This window comes from Mauremys mutica, chromosome 5 (genome assembly GCF_020497125.1).
Source record: "Mauremys mutica isolate MM-2020 ecotype Southern chromosome 5, ASM2049712v1, whole genome shotgun sequence".
NCBI classification, from domain to species: Eukaryota; Metazoa; Chordata; order Testudines; family Geoemydidae; genus Mauremys; species Mauremys mutica.
In genome coordinates this window covers 129492511-129513732 of record NC_059076.1, presented here as the reverse complement: position 1 = coordinate 129513732, position 21222 = coordinate 129492511, and the positions used below count along the sequence as shown (strand labels likewise).

Below are 21222 nucleotides of genomic sequence, written 5' to 3'. Positions count from 1 at the left end.
CTGCAGCTCCTGTTGTCTGTGGTTCCTGGCCAATGGGAGCTGCGGGGGCGGTGCTTGGGGCAGGGACAGTGTGCAGAGCCTCCTGGCTGCCCCCATCGGAGCCAGATGGGGGACATGCCACTGCTTCCGGAGCCACACAGAGCGAGGCAAGCCCCCAACCCTGTTGCCCGGCGCAAGCTCGAGGGCTGAATTAAAAATGTCTGGAGGGCCGGATGTGACCCCCAGGCCATAGTTTGCCCACCCCCGCGTTAAGTGCAACTCAGCACAACATTAATATGCAGGGTTTTTTTAAATATATATATATATTTTTTAAACTAAAAATTGGTAAGTTACCTGCAGTTTATCTTCATGGTTCGTATGTGTATGCGACAGGTATCTGAATTCCTGAGTGAGCCAAAAGCAATGTTTGACATGCTCTGGAGAAACAAAATCTTCTGCTACTTTAATACAACTGTATAAGTTATGAACCTGAGAGAGAGAGAACAAAAGATATGTCACATGTCTAGAAGTCTGAAATTATCAATCAATAATAGCATCATTGGTTCTTGCCTGATGTGGTGCTCCTGCTGGAATGAAAACTACATCTCCTAGAAACTGCACGATAGCCCAGCCTTGAACTCCATATTCTTGATGAAGCCGTTTTCTCAAAGATCTGTCCAAGTACCAACTCTGATCATGAATTGGATCATGATCGACAGGGTTCTCTTGACCTTGCTCTTCTGAGACCTGAAAAAACAGTCATAATATGACAGTGACTATCAAAAAGATGTCAAATACTGTATCAATGTGCACTTGTTGTACAAACCATTGAGTAGCTGACCTGTGTATTTCTGTGTTCAATTACAGTACTAGCTATAAACGTTAAAACCTCCATTTTCATTATCATCCAGTACTTTAAGCACTATAAAGGTTACCACCATAGTCTATTTAATAATACAGAAGATTTGGTATTCTTATGGCACTTTGCAAGCATTTGCTAATGATCTTCACTACGCTTCTGACAAGGACAAGTATCTCATTTACAGACAGCCCCTCTGCGTCCTTCAAGTGACTTGCACAAGGCTACAGAGGGAGCCAGTACAACAATGGGATTAGAGGTTTTGTACTACAAAGTAAAATATTATGTCCTGTAATCTACCTTTCTCTTTGGTCTTCTCATACAAATATTTAAGGGAGAGCAATGCACTGTTTTGTAAGGTCATCTGAAACAAAGTTGAAGTATTAACTTCCCAGGCAGCAGCAGTGTACTTATTTGCCATTAACATCCCTTAAACCTAGCTGTTGTACCAGCTCTCTAATCCCTACCAATAAACCTGTCAGAAATCCTCACATTCACATCTCTTATGAATAAGACAGTGTGTAGGTTTATCAGCAGTTTATTTGTCCAAGAGAACAGCCTAGAACCATCATCAGAATTTGGCAGTTTCACTCTTCCATGGTCTCTCCCCCACCTCCCAAGACATACACTTTCCAATCACTTGGCTGACTCAACCACCTCCCTTTTAAATGCTTTCCATCTGGTTTACTTTTATTCCCATTACCAAACAGGACTACACCTAGAATTGAGCCCACTAATTAAGCTGCCTTGCAAGGCCTACACAAAGTCCTGATATGCAGAAACAAAGTTCTTCAGTCTATATTATTTAATTATCCATTCCAGTGTTAATCTCACCTATCTTGTGTTGGTGAGAGAAGCTTTTGAGCTTAAACAATGCTCTTCTTCAGCTATGGGAAACACAGAGCAGGTCTACACTACAAACTTGCCGTTGTGCCGCTATAGCGTCTCGTGAAGATGCTCTAAGCGCTCTCCTGTCGGCTCAACTCCACCTCCACAAGAGGCAGTAGCATGTCGGCGAGATAAGCTCTCCTGCCAACATAGAGCTTTCAAAATTGGGGGGTTAAGGTCAGTATAACTACATTGCCCAGGGATGTGGATTTTTCACACCCTTGAGCAACACAGTTATGCCGAAATAAGTGTGTAGTGTAGACCTGGCCTCATTCAGTGTTGAAGCTTAACACAAGGCAGAACAGAAAAGAGGGAGGTTGTTAGTGGGTTATAGATTGTTGTAATAAGCCATAAATCCAGTGTGTATTCAGTCAGTCAATGATTTTTAGTGTCCAGCAAAGTTATGAATCTAAGCTCCCCAGCTTGTCTTTTGCAAGTGTTGTGTGGGTTTCCTTTGAGGACGAGGACTGATAAGTCAGATATAGTGATCACTTTGGAGGGCTGTGGGGGGTGTGTGTGAAGTGTTCAACAGGTGATAGGGTGTTTTTGTGTTTTATTGTTTTCCTGTGGAAGTTCATTCAAGAGCACTGTCTGGTTTCACCCACATAGCTGCTATTGGGACATTTAGTTCACTGGATGAGGTACACCCTGTGTTGGGATAGGCATGTGCAGGACCCATGGACCTTGAAAGGTGTGTTGTGAGGGGGTGTGGACCATTGTAGCAGTGGATGTGTGTGCAGGCTTTGCATCTGTTGTTCTGGCAGGGTCTGGGACTGACAGCTACAAACGCCCCTCTCTCCAGTTTTAATCCTTTACACATTAGCTAATGGCAAACTTAAAAGCTGACCAGTTTTTAAGATGCTTAAAGGTTATAATGTATTCAAGCCACACTGTAGTAGTCAGGAGGGTGGAGCCTGGCTACTGAAACTCTTGCCTAAAGTGTCAGTTTAAGATCATATCTCCATCCTCACACAATGCCATAAATTCAGGATCCACTGAAAACATGGTTTAAAAAACACACACAAAAAAAAAGACAAAAACAACACTCAGATTTCCTTTATCTTACCTCCTGGGCTAGTTTCTACTCTCCCCTCTTCCCCCACTGCTCATCTACCACCAGATTCTTCTAACTCATCACACAATCTGGCCATTCTTGGTGCAAGAGCCCCTGCAGCACATGCCACATGAAATGAATTTCAGATTAAGGCCAGAAAGGAAAATTGTGATCTAGTTTAACCTTCTGCATAACAGGCTATTAGGACTTCCCTGAATCAATTACTGATTCAGCTGTAGTTGAACTACAGCATCTCTTTGGATATTATTTTAAGTCTTGACTTTAAAATTCTCAGTAATCAATAATCCACTACAACCCTCAGTTAAGTTGTTCCAATTACTAGACTAACAAAATCCAGCTATTTTGCTGAGAAAAAAAAAGTTTGATTATGAAGTACTACAGAACCTGCCGACATTCCTGCTCCTTGGCAACCTGCCACATAGACTGCCTTAGAGTTGGAGACACCAAGGCTCCCAGCAGGTTGGCTGTCTCAGAGCCAAGGCTGCATTCCCTCTTGCAGAAAATTTCCAAGTGTTTGTTTTGTGTTCCAAATTAAAACTAAACCAAAATTTCACTTTCAAAATATCAAAATTGTCCATGAAAGGGAGTTCTCTGCCCAGTTCTATTAGTTACTCTCAATTAAAATTTGCATTTCTTTTTAACCTTAGTTTTGTCTGGCTTCCACTTCCAGCCATTGGATCTTATTAGAGTTTTGTTAGATTGAAGAGCACTTTATCATCAAATTTCTGTTCCCCCATGTGTAAGTTTGTTTCTAAGCATAACATTAACCTACCTTTTTAAGGAATTCACGGATCTTCTCTGTATCTTTAGCAGCATAAATGTGCCATAGAGCACCAGGTTTCTCTCGACTTTCTATAAAACGCTTAATTGTCAACTCATCAGAATCGCCATCTTGTATAGTTTTAAGCACTTCTGTTACAAAACAAAGAGTGAACGCATAATTACACTGAAGGGCTTTACTTCTGATTACACACAGATGATCTCAATGAGCAAATGTTTTACCTTCTTCTTGATTGACCTGCCCTTTTGGTATGCCCACATAAACCATAACATTAGCTGCATCAGACACATCTAAATGGAGGTTTGTTGTGCCATACTTCCTATCTTCTGGTGTAATTAAACCTGGAAAATTTAAATATATGCAAAGTATTTGTAGGCCAATAACGAAATATGCACTATAAGAAGCAGTTGTATTTGAAAAGTAATGTTTACAATGTTTGTTAACATGATTACAGTATCAAAGTTTTTTTTTCCCCCCTCCAGAGAGTCAGAATTCCAGACCAGCCTCTCTATCGACTTTAAATCGTAAAAAAATACAATTTCAAAATAGGCTTATAGCCGAACACACTAACTGTTGCCTTCATGCCTAACATGAGGGGGAAAGGATAGATAACTCAGTGGTTTGAGCATTGGCCTGCTAAACCCAGGGTTGTGAGTTCAATCCTTGAGGGGGCCACTTAGGGATCTGGGGCAAAAATTGGTCCTGCTAGTGAAGGCAGGGGGCTGGACTCGATGACCTTTCAAAGTCCCTTCCAGTTCTAGGAGACAGGAATATCTTGTTTAAAAAAAAGGCTAAAATGTATAGAAGCCATGCTCAAGACTTACTAGTACAGGGTTTCTATAGCCATGTAGGCCAGTACGAGTCTCAGAAACAATCCAGTTCCCATTAAGTATGGTGGCTATACTAGCAACCCCATAATGAAAAATTTGTCAAGCATGGCTCTGAAAGAACCATGTCTGAGAGCTGTTTTAACACATCAAGGAAAGAAGGGCTCAGAGAGAGATTAAAAAAGGAGGCTATGGCTCAGAGGAAAAGGAGCTCCCAAAAGATTGGGCAGAAGTAGTGGGCACAAGTAGAACAAGCAAATATTCATGGAGAGCTGCAATAAAGTAACAAAGAACAGTCAGATGTGTCATTAAAAGGACAGTGGAATGAATGCACAGAGGTTCTTGAGAATGAAGGACAAAACTGACTACTTAAATACAAAGAGCTCAACTGATGGATATTGACAGTAACTTATCTGAGCAATGCTAGTTCTTACAAAAGGGAACCAAGATCAAACACCTAATTTGGATTGACAGAACAACTAATCTGATTGTCTGTGATTACAGGTCTGCACTTAATTCTGAAGTTTGCATATATTCCAGTAAATGTTAAGTATGAGCTACAAAATTAACAGGATTACTTACCATATGCATTGTACATTTTAGGACCTAAATCTGGTCGAACAAAATAGTTCGGAAGTCTGGAGGCAAGGTTGAGTTTACCATCTCTTCTAGTGTACTCTGGCAGTGGAATGTTATTCATCAGGTCATCAAACCTACGGTAATACAACTCCATTAATATTAGGCAACAGTATAAAATATTTGAAGGAGAGATTTATTAAAATTACTACAACCAACATTATTTTCTTTCCCAGCCAAGGGGCATAATTCTTTCATCATCTTTCTAATGGGAAAAGAGGAGAACAGCTAGAGAAGACATATGTGAAGATATGTGAAGTTTAAGATGTACATTAGTATAATTACTAATATCTTGAACACTGAAGCCCCTAACATCAACTAATTGGGCAATTATCTCTATTGTCACTAAGTACAGTATGCAAGTTAGGCAAGGCATGGATGAAATTTGGCCCACAGCTTAAACTTGGCAAAAAATTACGCTTTGGCAGGATCTAAAAACCAAGAGAAGTGTTATGGATTTTTTTCCTTTTTTGAAGTCTAAACTTTAACAATCATCAGCAGCAAAGGATTAATTTATTTAGATGTAAATGCTACCTATTGTATTGTCATGAGCATCTATAGCAAAACTTATTTCTCAAACACCCAACCATGCCAAGCATCTCACAGAAACAGATGTCGTTTATGCATACACGACAGTCACTGCTCAGAGTTGAATCAGGTATTTCAGAGTTCAATAGCATTTGTGATTTCTGTGATCTCTTTGGTGCATCAACCACGCAAGGAATAGTTTTTTCACAAGTTCATACCGAGATGGCATCATGTCTCGGAAGTCTTCTCCTGGAGGCCAGTCCTTCAGCTTCAACACCATTGGCTCCCCTCCTTCTGTTTTAAGACGGCCTATGATTAAGGGTTCACAGGTATCAGTTACTTATAACTTGTACTTTTTATAATAGAAAATCTGTCAAAAGGTGTCTGGTCTCACACATTACAAGCACACTGTAGCCACAAACATTTATGCAAAACCAGGGCCCTGTTTTTTCCTAGGACAGTGTCATCTGGAAAATTCCTTGACTTGTGTCCCAGAAAAAGCAGCTTCTTACAATAGCAACTGGTTCTTCCAGAAACTGGGTGTGTCCTCCCTATCCATCCAATCCCAGCTGCAATTTAATTTCAAAAATCTTCAGGAAATCAGTGGCTATTGTGACCTCTCACCAACCTCTCCCAGTATCAGACACTTTAAACAGAGGTTAGAAATGTACTGTCCAGCTCCCAGTGCTTAAGTTTCTTCCCCCCAAGTACCACAGAAAAAGATCCGGCCCACCAGCCATTTTAATCTGGTCTTTGAGCTTCTGCTGGGGAGCACGGTCTGGGGCTTTGCCCTGCTCTGGCGCTCCAGCTGGGTAGCAGCATCGGGGGCCAGTTCATGCAGCTCCCGGAAACTGCAGCATTTCCCCCCCTCCACCTCCTACACACCAGGGCAGTCAGGAGGCTCTGCTCTGCATGCTGCTCCCACCCCAAGCGCCACCTCTGCAGCTCCCATTGGCCAAGAATGGCAGTCAATGGGAGCTGCAGGGGCAGCGCCCGCGGATGGGGCAGCATGAATCAAAGCCATCTGGTCGTGCCTCTGCGTGGGGGGGGGGGGGGGGGGGAGGTGGGACATGTGCCGCTGCTTCTGGGAGCTGCTTGAGGTAAGCATTGCCCGGAGTCTGCACCCCTGCTCCCCCCCGCGCCCCAACCCCCTACCCCAGTCCTGATCCGCCTCCCACCCTCCGAACCCTTCAGTCCCAGCCCAAGCATCCTCTTACACCCCCAAACCCCTCATCCCCAGCCCCACCCAAGAACCTGCACCCCCAGCAAGAGCCCTCACCCCCCCCATCCCTCAACCCCCCTGTCCCCTCCAACCCTCTGAACCCCTTGGTCCCAGCCCAGAGTGCCTTCCTACACCCCAAACCCCTCATCCCAGCCTCAGATGCACTCCCACTCAGAGCCCTCCCCCCTCGCTGCCTCAGCCCAGAGCCCCCACCTGCACCCTGACTCATTTCTGGCCCCACCCTGGAACCCGCACCCCCAGCTAGAACCTTCACCCCCTCCTGCACCCCAACCCCAATTTTGTGAGCATTCATGGCCAGCCATACAATTTCTATACTCAGATGTGGCCCTTGGGCCAAAAAGTTTGTCCACCCCTGTAGTAGGGCAAACTAATCAGTGTTTAACAATGTCTAGCCTAATGCACTTTAGATATACTGAGAGGCAATGCATTGCCTTTACACTGATTATAGGCTACTAAAAGCGTAGATTGCTTTCTAAATTGCTTTAGTCCTATTCAAACAGCAAAAGTAGAAGACCCCTGAATCCTTCTAACATCTAATGTATAAGTCTAGTTTCCCACAGGTTTTAGGAAGAACACCTGGAGAGGATAGTCTGATTCATGAGGAATTCAAGACACTACTTCTGGTATCAATTCAAGATGAGGCCACAGGACAACTTAATCACTATGGAATATTGAAAAGTTAAAAAAAGTTAGCCATTATATAAAGCTCGTCTTGCACTTCTCAGAGTAGTAATTCCAATTAGAAGTGCAACATGTGGAATAAAAAGAGTTCTCTAGGGGGTTCAAAAAGCCAATTCAACCACCCTCTTAGCATCAACATTTAAATTTTATCATCCAGATTCTACTCAACTGGTAAAGCAGTTGAAAGATGTACGTTAGGCTATGGGAGTACTCAAACTTCTTCGAAGTGTTCCTCCAAAGACACACACACTCTGCCAGAGAGACAAAAAAAAAAATGCTGAAGAAAGAGCCCTCAAAAGGAGATTTTGAGGAAACATCTTCTTAGTACAGAGGACTAGGAACAATGTCAGTGCATTTCACAAGGTGCACCTGTAAAGAGCACTGACATGCATCCTGCACTGGAGCATGGGGGAGATGAAACATTTGCCAAAACTCAAACTTGGAACTGTTGGGTTTCCCAGACTTTTCCAAGCCAGAGAGAACAGCATATTCCCATTACAGAGATGTCACAGATAAAAAAGGCTGCCATTCTGTAGTAAAGCACGCAAAAAGAATGGAAAGCAGGATATTTTCTTCTGTTTGCCATATTTGTTAGTATCCATTAGCCAAAACAGAATACAAGTGACTTCACATTGCATACTTGGAATATCTTCAAATCCATCCCAGAAGTCTCCAACTGTAGCTCCTGTGATAATTTCATTGGTTCTGCAATTAACCAGATCTACTTCCTGTTGGCCGAACTCCTTCCTGAAGGATTCAGGTTTCCAAAGCTCTGCATTTAGTTTGTGATGCACTCCGGACACCATCACAGGCTAAAAGACATATGAATTAGAGAAAATTAAAGCCTCTTTAAACACAAAATATTTTAAGATTTAATAAGCATTTCTGCAAGGCCTCATCATACAGGAATTATAATGGCAATGCCAGAGACTGTACCAAATTTAGTAAGAAAAAATTGAAAATATTATTTAAAATAAACTATACCTTTTCTATAACATCTTATTTATAGTGTTGCTGAGGACACGGGTATCTCGTGAAGATATACTTAGTAGAATTTACAATGCCTTTCCATTATTTAGGCTGCCATGCTAGATTTACGTAGTCTGTACATTTTATAATAAAAGCTGCTTTGTAGTTTGAAATCTTATCCATTCTCAGGGGGAGGGGGGAGCCTGAAGGAGGAACCAGTAACATCAAAACTGCTAATTCATTCATATGCTGTACTTTCAGAAGTTAAGTTGTAGTTTCTAAAACTTACAAAAACTTCAAATGTATTAAGTTGCCTGGAAAACAGAAGTAGCAAATCTTTCACACAACATTTTAACTCTTAACTGGAAAAAGTATGTTCTGTTAGAAAACTAAATAAAAGTTGGCCACAAGACAGTGACAGAGATCACAGCTGCTAAGTGAGCAGTTTTTTCATAATTGACTTTGGTGTCAACTCCCAGGCTTATGAACATGACATGGTGGGTATTAAGGGTGCATAATCCACTCCCCAATAAAGGTTTACATATAGTTTTAGAGACAACTGCTGTGCTGTCCTGTCTTTGTAAATCAAAGAAGTTGTACCAGATAGGAGCTGTCCATCACAAGAAAGCCAGAGTCACAATAGGAGCCACCAATATATCCCAGCAAGAGGTATTAAAATGCACAGTAGTACTTTATACAGTTTATCCTCTTCTATGCAAGGAGCTCAGCACTAATGAACTCACTCAACACTCATGTAAAAGAAGCAATTATGGATAATCATTTCCCTCTAAACAGACAATGAAATGAAAGCAGTGATTCTGTGACCACGTCATTTGTCAGTGGCAAAGCTAAAAAAAGTCTCAAGTCCAGTCCCACCCTGCTTTAACCATTAGACAATAATCCATGGTGGCTCTCTGGCACAGTAGCATGCCACACCTTGCATTACTAACTGGAAATTATAAATCAATCTCAGAACCAAGGCTGAATGTCCAGCTGTATGCGCTGCCACTAGAGAACATCCATTCTATATTTAGAAGATCCTGTCTGTTGACTAGCGCTCAGATACCACAGCTATAAGGGCCATTATAAAAATCTACATAGTCTGTATTAGCCCATTAAGGATAATGTCAGTGTGCAGGAAACAAAAAAACATCTTGAGGAAAATACCTGTCCCTGCTTCCAGCATTCCCTAAAGACATTCCAGTTACTCGCATTGTTGGGATCCTGAAGACACAGCAAGCGGTTATCACATAACCAATAGTGAGGTGTATCAAAGCCCAATATGGTAGGCTTTATAGTTAATCCTTGAGGTTTCTTAGGCAAATCTGAGAGAGTTCTACTTTGCACCAACGATGCAAAAATGTCATCAAGGATTTTGGGAGTGCTCTTGAGCCCACTTTCTGTCTGAATTTAAGAGGGAGAAGAGAAAGTGGATGTTAATATAGGCTTTTGTTACAGTCGTATCTCAAGATGCCATTTGTTCTAAAGAGGTTTTAATACGTTATGCAACACTCCTATTATATATTTTTGCCACCAACTGCTTCCTTTTCACTTCAGCCCACATTTATATTATGTAGGGATAATAATCTCCTCCTTATAGTTTATGCTTAAGTAAGTGACACAGCTTTATGCTAAAATACTGTAGAAAGACTTGCTGTTATTTATACTTGTGCAAACCCACTGAAGAAGATGGAGCGTGGCTCCTAGTTATGATTTATTTTTAAACTTAGTGATCTGAAATCAGTGAGACTGCATTTCTGAAGCCCAGGTTAAATATATTCCCCCACTATTTCAAAATTAGTTACACACAGGGTTTAATTCACACCTGGGGAGACAGTGAAGTAATTTGCACTTCGTGCACCTGAAAAAAAATAAATAAATAAAAAAATCACTTGATGGAGAAGCAGCTTTAAACTCTAGCTGGGGGTCATTTAGGAGCACTCCCGGAGGCTACCAGGGAAGTAAATCTGCTGGATGCTCTGACTCTATCCTCCCAGGTGTATGGGCTGCAGCAGACAGAGTAAGGGTAGCTGGCAAGCTTATGCCATTGTGGTACTACTGCATGTAGGCTATAACTAGGCACCTCCATGCTCTGACGGAAGCCAGACAATGAAACTGCCTTCCCCAACAAAATATTTGTGATGGTTGTGTATTTAATTTGGCAGATGCCTGGTGAAATGGTTTCTATTCACTATACACTTCCAGCACAGTTTGGCTTTAAAACCACAGTAAGGAAAAGGCACTGCAAAAATCCTCATATACCTTTCCTCCAGAAGAGTTCAGCAGATTCCTCAAGAAACCTGTGTTGTTGTTGCTCACAGGTGTTAATATTGCACTGTTGAATGTCTGCAGGGCTGTAGGTGGTTTAGTGAAAGTGGGGAGGGTCTGAAGAGGTTTGTTTTCATTCTTTAAAGTGGACGTGAGAAGTTTATCTGAAATGGACAGGAAAAAAAAACTCCACTGATAAACTGAACCAAGGCAGGTGTACTCTGGAGTTTGAAGCAGTTTTATATAAATTTAAAAAAATTAACTTGTGAAGATGGCCAATATATTTCATTTAAAGCCACCTTTGAGTCACACATTTCAACTATATTCATTAAAAAAACACTATTCCTTTTTGGAGGTGATATTTTCCCCCTTATGTAGTTTTAAATTTAAGAACACAGATACAGACAAAACTCTGTGGGTGAAATGTAAACAAGTCCAGTATCAACAAATATTTTGCCTACTGCCAATCTAACGGGATCATTAGACTCTTCAGACTTGCACAGGTTCTGATACTTTAAGACATTAGGCTCCTTTTGTGGGGGATCTGTTCTCTTCCCCAAACTGGCACCATATTTGAATTGACAAATTTGTACTTATTCCTCAGAGGTCTTCATTACTTCCTTCCACTGTATTGGTAAAGAGTACTACAGTCTAGCGAGTGGATTTTCACCAGTATATAAGCAAGTTAGGTACCTAGTGTGTTTAGGCACTTTTGAAAAATCCAATGCCATGGGTGAAGTTTTCAAAAATGCCTAAATGACTTAGGAACTTAGGTTCCATTTTCAAAAGTGACTTAGGTGGTTAGACATTTTAAAATTTTTACCATAAATACACAAATCTTTTTACCTGGTTTATTAAACTCTTATACCAGTAGCCAGCCACCATAACCCCAACCCCACTCCACAAATGGGTCTGCTATTGTACATTTTTTATTAGCTAGTAGCAGTTAAAGGTTGTTTTTCATATATGACATTTACCTTTATTTTCTTTATTCAAGTTTCCACTGGTTAGGTTAGCCAGCCAACTTAAGGAAGGAGAAGTATTTACTGAAGAGACTGGTTTACTTCCAAGTGTTGGTTTTACAGGAGAATCACAGCTAGTGGCTAATGGGTTTAGGACAAAATTATGCTGAAGTGTGGATTTCTCTCCGGAGATTAAACTCTGCAAGACAAGTTGAAGACTTATAAAAACTAAAGATACCTAAGTGGCTTGTCCAAAGTCTATGGAGGAACAGAGATAGCAACCTAGCCCATTACTTAATATTTTTTCTTTGCATCTGTTATTGACACCTCAGAGCAGTTTTCAACTGGCCTGCCTACAGATATCAGCAGTTCTGCCCTATTCCCCACTCAGGGCTCTGCTTTAAGGATAGCCCACTACTCTGCTCCAATGCCACCCCGGGCTCCCAGCAGCTCCAGCCCATGTGCTCCCCTGTACACACCTGCTGTTCTACCTCTGAGCATATGCACCTCAGGCCAGCACCTGCCAGCTTGGAGGATCCTCTGATGCCAGGGAGGAAAAGGGCCTGCCTGGCAGGGAACACTAGGGCCAAAGACACCAGAAGCTTGGGTGAACTGGATGGGGCTGGGGCAGGAGGAGAATGCCTTTACAACAGAGCCCCTAGTGGGGATCAGGAAAGAATAGATGCCAATTGGACCAAATGGAAAGTCCTCACCTGCAGCTTCAGCACCTATACTCCCCTGACAGACAACCACTTTCCCTTCACAGATGCAAAGTCTCCTCTGACCCCATAGGTGCTAGGCCTGGGCAGGAGGGGCTCAGAGGCAGGTCAGCACATGGATGCTGCAGCCAGAACTGGGCAGGGGAACATAGGGCTGGAGTGGATAGAAGCCCAGGATGGACCCTGAGCTAAATAGTAGGGCCTTCTTTATAGCACAGCTCCCAGAGGGGAGCACGAGCTGGACACAGGTGTGGGGGAGGAGGAGAAGATAGGAAAGGCTCTGGAGGGAGTCACCCCTTGCTTCCCTGGGCCTCCCACACTGCCCCCTGCTCAAACTGTACCAGGGAGGCGCCTCTCTCCTGCAGTTACTCCTCCATCCTCAGGGCCCAAAATCCTGAATACTCAAGTGAGCACAGAGGACCCAATGCTCACTCAGATCATGAGGATTTTTGGCTAACTGAATATCAAACATTTCCACTTCAGCTGGGTACAAAATTTCTACTCCCAGAGTATTACTAAGATCAGGGACTAAAGTTTCACTGTGAAACTGCAGCTAAAAATATAATTTCCTTTATCTGAATACCCAGTTATCGGATGTCCCTCAAGCCATACAGATAAATGGACTTCACCTACATTTATTCTAGAAACTTTTCATTTACATTTTAACACTCGGAAGCTAGCCTATTGATACACTTCAACATACAGTGGTACACTTTTAATCAGGCACTTAATTATTTGCTTATGCAACATAAAGCAAATCAATAATTGACATGCTTTCACTAGTGTGCAAACACCTGAGGAACCCTTTGGCCCACCAAGATTTGGACATCACCTTATCCGGACAGATAGAAAACAAATACACTTCCCTAGAGTATTAAGGCTAAAATAATTTTTTGAAGTTTGCACTGATTTTAAGTTTAAAACAAAAGTCTGATCTATTTTAATACTTGCTTGCAGAAGCCATAATTTAAGTATGGTCTTCTGCCAACCACATCCCCAAAAACAAAGGCCAGATACCTCATTGAAATCAATGGAACTATGCTGATTTACACCATTTGTGGAGCTGGCCTTTGTAAATTTTTTTGGGGGGGTGGGATGGGGAAGACTAATGCTAGCATCAACTCTGCCAAGTAACATATATGGGGGAAATTGTTTCACAAGTCCAATTAGCAATAAAAACATGATAAATTTAAATATTTCATAAGTAGTATGGAAACTACTCAGCTTTCAGAAGGGCACTGCCAAAAAGGAAGCATTTCATTTATTCCCAAGTACCTGTAAGTGTTTAAAAAATTTAATAGAGTACTTCAAAACTAGACTAAAAATTGTATAACGTAATTAAAAAAAGGACTCTAGCTTTGTGGATGTTGTTTACAATAAGATGGTTACGTTTTCATAAACAGCTTTCCTATAATTAAAATATAGCTTCCATCTCCACACCCAATGGCTATGATATAAGAGATATTAAGACTTAGTTATCTAGTTAGTCTAAACTTCTTGTTAGATACTCTATTACTGGAGTTTCATAAGGCATACGAGAATCCCTGAAGAAACATTTTCATATCTTCCAGGAATTTAGTATTTTTAAGAACTCCAAATTCTCTCTGAACTGCTTATTTTCCTCTAGATTTAACCTACTTTGTTGCATTATTTTGTCATTAAGTCTCCAGGACTCAAAGAATTTCCTTTGTTCTCTTTCTGCACCCCACCACATTCCCTCACCCTTCCAGTCTAGAAGGGTTTTGAAAGTATCTTTTCTTCAGTACAATCCTCCTTTTCCTTTAGCACTCAGCCAATGAGAGCCACAGAGCGCTCAGTGCTTTTCAAGAACTGGACACCTATTTAATAAAAATGGATCCCTATAAACAGACACCTAAACATTTTGCTAGTATATTTAAGAAAGTTGAACCAGTAAATATGCACACACATTAATATTGCATAGATCCATAGGATAGGATTTCAGAAGTGGTTAGTGTTGAAATCAGTTATCACTGAGACTTTAATGGGAGCACAGTCAGGCCAACATTGAGCACTTTTGAAAGACTCAATCATTGTTTCTCAAACTAGGTGTATATATAGTGTGAGACAGTGGCAATACCTGTTTTGGATCCTCCTTCAGAATTGGTTTTGATAGGGCCTTTAACTGCTTATTCGCACAAGGACAGTTTGCTTTTATTCCCCATTTTGCTCTTACGGAGTGAACAGTGTCACCAACATCATAGAGAGCTAAATGAGAAGAATCAGTAATGAGCTCATATTATAAAAATTAAACATACAGACTACCAAGATTGAATGTGAGTACACTACATAGCTAAAAGACGGTTAAGAGAAAAAGCATTTCCAAAATGGTGATACATCAGTTTAACTCACGTTTTATTTTGTGTAAAGTATTTAATATTAAGTACAGAAAGTAACACCAGCAAAACAAAATGCAGTTAGTTTTTAAACGCTTCTTCTTGGTAAACTTGCTGAACAATTTTATTACTCAAATTATTTTATTTTATCTTAGTCCATGGGGAAGCATTCTGGACTAGATCCAACGTCCACTGAAGTCAGTGGAATCTTTTTTATTCAACAAGCATTGGATCAGGCCCTATACAAGTGAACAACAGAATACTTGGTACTGTTTGCATACATTGCCACAGTAATTATTAGAATACCTTTTCCAGGAATTATCTGTGTAGGCATTAAGTTCTCCGGTTCATGTAACTGACCCTTCACACATTTAAGCCAGGAGAAAGTATCAGCTGCAATATCTGCAAACAATCATTTAAAATGACTAATTAATGTGTTCATTCAGTCTCTGAATAGCTACTTTGTCTTTCAATAATTTCAGAATACAAGTTTATAAAAAGAGCTTTACAATAAGCCTATCCATTCATTAACGTAATAGTTCAACAATTTAAGACATTTTTAAGAAAGTGGGACACTACACATTCTCACCTTCATGTATGCTTTTCTTTTTCATCCTGTAACAATCTACACACACTCCAAAGCCACACTTGGGGCAAACCCAGTGAAGGTTGAATATCGTGGTGTCACACACATCACACATTTCTCGAATTCCTCGAACTGCACGTTTCCAGGCTACTTGTCCTGTGGTAATTGCCAGACTAGTCAAAGTTAAAGAGTTAACTTGCAGCCCTATGGGTTTCAATTAATGTACTTTAAAAATAATTAATTACTTTAGGTATAAAATATCCCCCAATGGCTCAAGAATTAATCTTGCCCCATCTCAGGGAGAATTTAAGAGGAAGAATTAATTACATGTTTGGAGGAGGACAAGGAAACTTCAGAGCCAGGTTTGAATCTATTCAAGGTTTTGAATGTAAGACAATATCCTGGGAAGACTGATTAGTGGACAGAGGGCAAACAAGGCTGTCAAAGGTGCACAATAAAGGGTAATCATATGGATACTACCACCTTGCTTTGCTCACATGTGCAAATATATGCATATAAAGAGAAACAATGCAGCCGTTTCTTTAAATCATGCTGCACTTCTGGTTATACAATTATAGCTACAGGAAAAAGACATTGCTTAAACCACAATTCTACACTGAGGAGTAATAGTATAAAATGTCATAGGGTTCCATATTTGTTGTCTTTTCATGGTTTCTATTTAAAAGTATGCTTAGTTTAAGGTAAAATAAGAATAGTTTTTTCTAGCTGTCAGTCCTGTAATCTCAGCATGGACTCAGAAATTTGAACAGAGTTCTTTCCCTCATGCACATCTGCACCAGCAGAGGTTCCGCAAACTAATTATCCCTTCAGCAACACCTGTTCAGTCCTTTGCCATCAGTGACATTTCAAAAAGGTGCAACTGATTGGAACTTAAACAATTCTGTTGGGGCTCAATCCTGCACCACTGAAGACAATGAGAGTTCTATTATCAACTTCAATCGAAGCAAGATGAGGCCTGTGATATGCAAAAAGGAACAGAAGCCATATCACTCAACTCAGGTATCTAAAAGGGTGTCATAAGGAGAAGGGAGAAAACTTGTTCATCTTAGCCTCTAAGGATAAAGCAAGAAGCAATGGGCTTAAACTGCAGCAAGGGAGGTTTAGGCCTGGTCTACACTGGGGGGTGGGTGTGGGGGTTGATGTAAGATACGCAACTTCAGCTACAGGAATACCGTAGCTGAAGTCGCAGTATCTTATTCCGACTTACCTCCTGTCCTCACGGCGCGGGATCAATGTCCGCAGCTCCCCTATCGACTCCGCTACTGCCGCTCGCTCCGGTGGAGTTACGGAGTCAACGGGGAGTGCGTTCGGGGATCGATACACCGCATCTAGATGAGACGCGATATATTGATCCCCGATAAATCGATCGCTACCCGCCGATACGATGGGTAGTCTGGACGTACCCTTAGGTTGGACATTAGGAAAAAGTTCTTAACTGTCAGGGTGGTTAAAACACTGGAATAAACTGCCTACAGAGGTTGCGAAATCTCCATCTCTGGAGATATTTAAGAGTAGGTTAGATAAATGTCTATCAGGGATGGTCTAGACAGCATTTGGTCCTGCCATGAAGGCAGGGGACTGGGCTCGCTGACCTCTCAAGGTCCCTTCCAGCCCTACAATCTATGAATCTATGAAAAACTGTGTTAGCTCCCTATTGCTACCAAGAACAGAAAGCAATAAAAACTTATTTTGTCAGTAAGTTAGTAGATCTGATTGAATATACACAGGCAGCAGATATGTAGAGTAGAAAAAGTACCATTTTTACATCATTACTTTCTGTAACAGAACTGCACTTCAAGCTTTTTTCTAGAAAGGGAGGAGAGGTCAGGCCAATTCAGAGTATGAGACTCATGTGCACCATGGAAACTAGCAGAGCTGAATCCTGATAAGGGTCCAAGAGCACAAAATTGCTTAAACGTTCACATCCACAAGCTTAAACATATTATTACTTCCCACCACCAAGAATCAAAATAGACATTTAATACATATTTTTAAATGGCAACACCAAATGTATGCAATCAATTTGCATGCAGGAAACTATGAAGACCTATTTTGAAAAGTTGAGAGAAAAGTCCTAAATTTTACATTTCAGAAGAGCTGCTCTTACTGTGTGGTTCTATTGTGGACATGACCTCCTTTTCAGATATCACCAGCCGGCAGAAGTGGTCTCCGATGTTGGCTAAAATATACTTTGCAGTGTCTAGATCTAGACCCACAACATTTTTTGCTAAAGGCAGCCACAAGCTGATAGCCTCAGTCTCGTACTTGTCCGGGGTTAAGAAACCTTCTTCACGCAGCAGTCCATGTCTATTGAACCGCAGCCTGTGGTGGAGAGAGGATGGGGATAAGAAAAAAAACAAACCCAAATGTTCTCTACTAGCTCATTTCCACCTGTTCTAGTCTGTCACCCAGACACTGGCATACAACCATACAATAAATTAACAGGATAACTGACAATGATGAATGATTTAATGGTTAGTATAGATCAGGATAAATTGTGTTATTATGTCAGTTAATCATGATTAAACCCTGCTCATGAAGGAAGAAATTCAGTTTTTGTTGTGCTCTTAACATTTTAAGCCAGGAAATCTAAAGAATCCAATTAGTGAGAATCTTAAATGCATTTGCAATATGAGACATGCACTTTAGGGCTGTAGCTAAACTGTGAAAACACAGAAAAAAGCAATATATTAAAGAAAACTTTACAAGCCACATCCTAAAAGCGTTCATTAATAGGGCTCCTTTACGAACTATCCATGAAATCTCAGTGAAAGACACTTTTTCCACCTTAGAAACAGCTAACAACCAACAGATGCTCAATATGCTGCATAAAAATGGCAGGAAAGTAAGCTTTGGCCAAGGACATCAGACCAAGGGGGAGGGGGAACCTACAAACCTACTCGTTACTCTTTCCATGAATTAAGAGTGCTGTGGGATCTTTAACATCCACACAGAGGAGATAGGACCTCCTTTTTTAAACGTAGGAAAATCTCAACATCTACTTTGAAGGGATGAGTTAACATGACTTGTTATGTCTGAAATACCCAGACTACACAAGACCACATTAAACCACCTTACCATTAAAGTCACCCTTTAAAATTAAACCACAAGTTAGCAATATTGGTCTTAAATGTCTCGTTCTCACTGACACTTTTCTTATTTCTCCCCTTCAATCCCCCCTCCCCAACAGCTCATAAGAGCTATAATATTTCCTCCACTAGAAGGTGTGCAGGAAATTAAGCCTGTAATGCAACAGTAAAACAGGAAGATTTTTCCAGCCCCGTATCTTCATTCAAGGAGACTAGGACTTCAATGTTTGTTTTTAAATTTAATCATGAAGTGCGCTCTCTATACACAGCACTACATATGTGTCACTTTATGCAACAAAAGAATGCTACAGTCCATACTCCATAACATTTAACACAAGAAAAACTAGACTAGTAAGGACAGGTGAGACAAAATCATTGGGAATGAGATGAATGTAGAAAGATTTCATTAAATGGGAGAGATTTATGTAGGAATTGAAAAAGGAGGGGATATATATACACAAGGACCTTGCATAGTCTGTATTTCTGCAGAAAAATCTATACCTTCCCTCCCAACTGTACTCCAAAATTTAAGCTGTCCTTTAAAAATAAATGTCTCTAGTCTCTGACAGCCACCTTCATGCAGGACACTCCAGAGTAATGAATCAGGAACCTCTGGAACGGAAAGCATGAATCTCTTCAGTGTGAGATAAAAGAGCCAGGCTCCCAAGCAGGCAGCTGTAACAGACTCAACCTCTCTGGATCAGATATCAGGTCGGGGTGGGAGGTCACACCACACACAGTGACCATTTGGTTTTACTTAGGGCTAGTCTACACTACAGCTGTAAGTCAACCTAAGTGACGGTATAATTGAAGTAGCATAACTAAAGTCAATGTAACATAGGTCGACTTACAGAGGAGTCTACACCGCACTGTGACAGGAGATGCTCTCCCACCAACTTATCTTACTCTTCTTGGGGAGCTGGAGTACAGGAGTAGAAGGGAGAGTGCTCTGCCATCGACCAAGCGGGTCTTCACCAGACCTGCTAAATCAACACTGCTGCATTGATAGCAGCAGTGCTGATCTAGCCATAAGTATAGACAAGTCCTTACAGTTCCAACACCCCTTAAAGGCTTAAGTCAAATATAGTTTTCCCCAAGTCTGACAACCTGACACAAAAACTGAGAAGTGCAAACTGTCCCATTAATCATCTCAAATGGATGTTGGCATTGAAACCTAACCAAGACATTTTGATTGTCAACTTCTAATTATTTTAGCAGAAACATCCAGCAGTTGGCTTGGGATTACAGATAAACACACTAACTCCCAGGCTCTCAAGTGCTGAAACTCACCATACCTCAATGACAAAAGTCTTCTGATTCCACCCATATATGCCAACTTTTATGATGCAGCTATGTGTGCTGTCACTACTGATAATCATTAAAAACCCAAAGTACAGCACAAGCATAAAGTCATTTGAATTTAATACCAAAATACACAGCCCATGAAATGCTGTACTCATTACATTGTTTAAACCGTGATCAAAATCTGCTGAGCTAATGGTTGCTTTTCTATAGAAAGAATCAGGAGTAAAGCATTTAACGAGGTCAAGCTGTATAAATATCGCATAATAGGTCATGTACTGTATTAAGGGCTTGATCCTGTGGGGGACCCAGCAGCTGTGCTATTGGGTGCAAGAGACTGGCAAAGTCATCACAGGCATTTGGACCCAGCCTCTTACGTCAGGAGACACTATTATGTATCTCTCCAGGATCATCCATTGAGCTGACCTAGGTGGTCTCTTATAGCTTCTCCCTAACTGAGTTCTGAGTGGCTCAAGTATGAGTATTTATGACTTCATCCATTGAAACTTACTCTAGCTATAGCATACCCTCCTAGATAGCAAAAAGATGTAACAAATCTAGCGTAAAATCTTTATTTAATTGTAAATAAACATGTTCTTAATCAACCCAATACAAATGCACCTTTCTTTAGAAAAAAACTGACGTACAAAATGAAACATTGATTTAAATCACTGATTTTAATTAAAAAACTTTCCACTTGGTGATTTAACTTATCTTGATTTAAAATTAATCCATCCTATACTGAGAATGCAGTGTTTATAACTTAAACCACTGGACAGCTATCAAGATTATTAACTGATCTCAAATACATTTGAAACAGTGACTTAGAGGTGATGGCTGTAGGATCTGTCCCACAGGCAAATTTCCAAAGCCATTGTAGGCCAAGATTTAAAAGAGAGGCTAAAGATAGACTACTGAGCACTCTGCCCTCCACCCGCCCTTTTAAAAAAAGTAAGACAGGTGCCTAATTATGCCTAACTTTAGGGTTTTATTTTTTTTAAGTCTTTGATTGAGTCATCTTAAATCTATTTGTACAGCTGGGAATATCAACATCCACATATTTTCAAAATTGCTCTCACCTCCTGAAGTGAAAAAATCTGCAAAAGACAGTAGAGTCTTTTTGCTCTTTGTTTTTCCGGTAGCTGTCCAGGCGGCATTCCCTGCACTTATGCAGGTGAGGTGCAATGTTATTGCAGGAACCATCCTGCACAAATGCTTCCCCACTTTGCTGCAGCTTCTTAACTTTGCAAGCATCTGTCAAAACTGAGCTGCGAATAATTACTGCAGGAAGAAAAAAAAATAGTGCAAGTTAAACAGTAACTTAAATCAGTCACTCAGACTCACATTTGCTTACCCTATGCATCTCTGTTAAAGTAACTTAACAAAAGCAGATATAGCTTTAACTTTTCACCCGATACCTAAAAATAATCTTAACATATTTTGAAGTTGGTTGCT

The 21222-nt window shown here is 40.8% G+C and overlaps 1 protein-coding gene across 3 annotated transcripts in view; it reads right to left on the bottom strand.

The window, feature by feature from the left end:
* KDM3A (lysine demethylase 3A) overlaps positions 1–21222 on the bottom strand; it is a 47015-nt gene that overhangs the window by 3136 nt on the left and 22657 nt on the right. For 2 of the 3 annotated variants that reach the window (XM_045019362.1, XM_045019361.1), the window contains 15 exons: positions 20847–21048; positions 17484–17698; positions 15359–15511; positions 15076–15171; positions 14514–14641; positions 11712–11895; positions 10729–10898; positions 9634–9870; positions 8138–8309; positions 5792–5882; positions 4992–5122; positions 3804–3923; positions 3574–3713; positions 550–726; positions 334–468 (listed from right to left, as the gene is read on the bottom strand). In XM_045019362.1, the coding sequence (XP_044875297.1) occupies positions 334–468; positions 550–726; positions 3574–3713; positions 3804–3923; positions 4992–5122; positions 5792–5882; positions 8138–8309; positions 9634–9870; positions 10729–10898; positions 11712–11895; positions 14514–14641; positions 15076–15171; positions 15359–15511; positions 17484–17698; positions 20847–21048 (2351 nt within the window). Of the gene's footprint in view, positions 1–333; positions 469–549; positions 727–769; positions 2895–3573; positions 3714–3803; positions 3924–4991; positions 5123–5791; positions 5883–8137; positions 8310–9633; positions 9871–10728; positions 10899–11711; positions 11896–14513; positions 14642–15075; positions 15172–15358; positions 15512–17483; positions 17699–20846; positions 21049–21222 lie in introns of those variants that run through there. The other variant, XM_045019363.1, reaches the window with a different exon arrangement.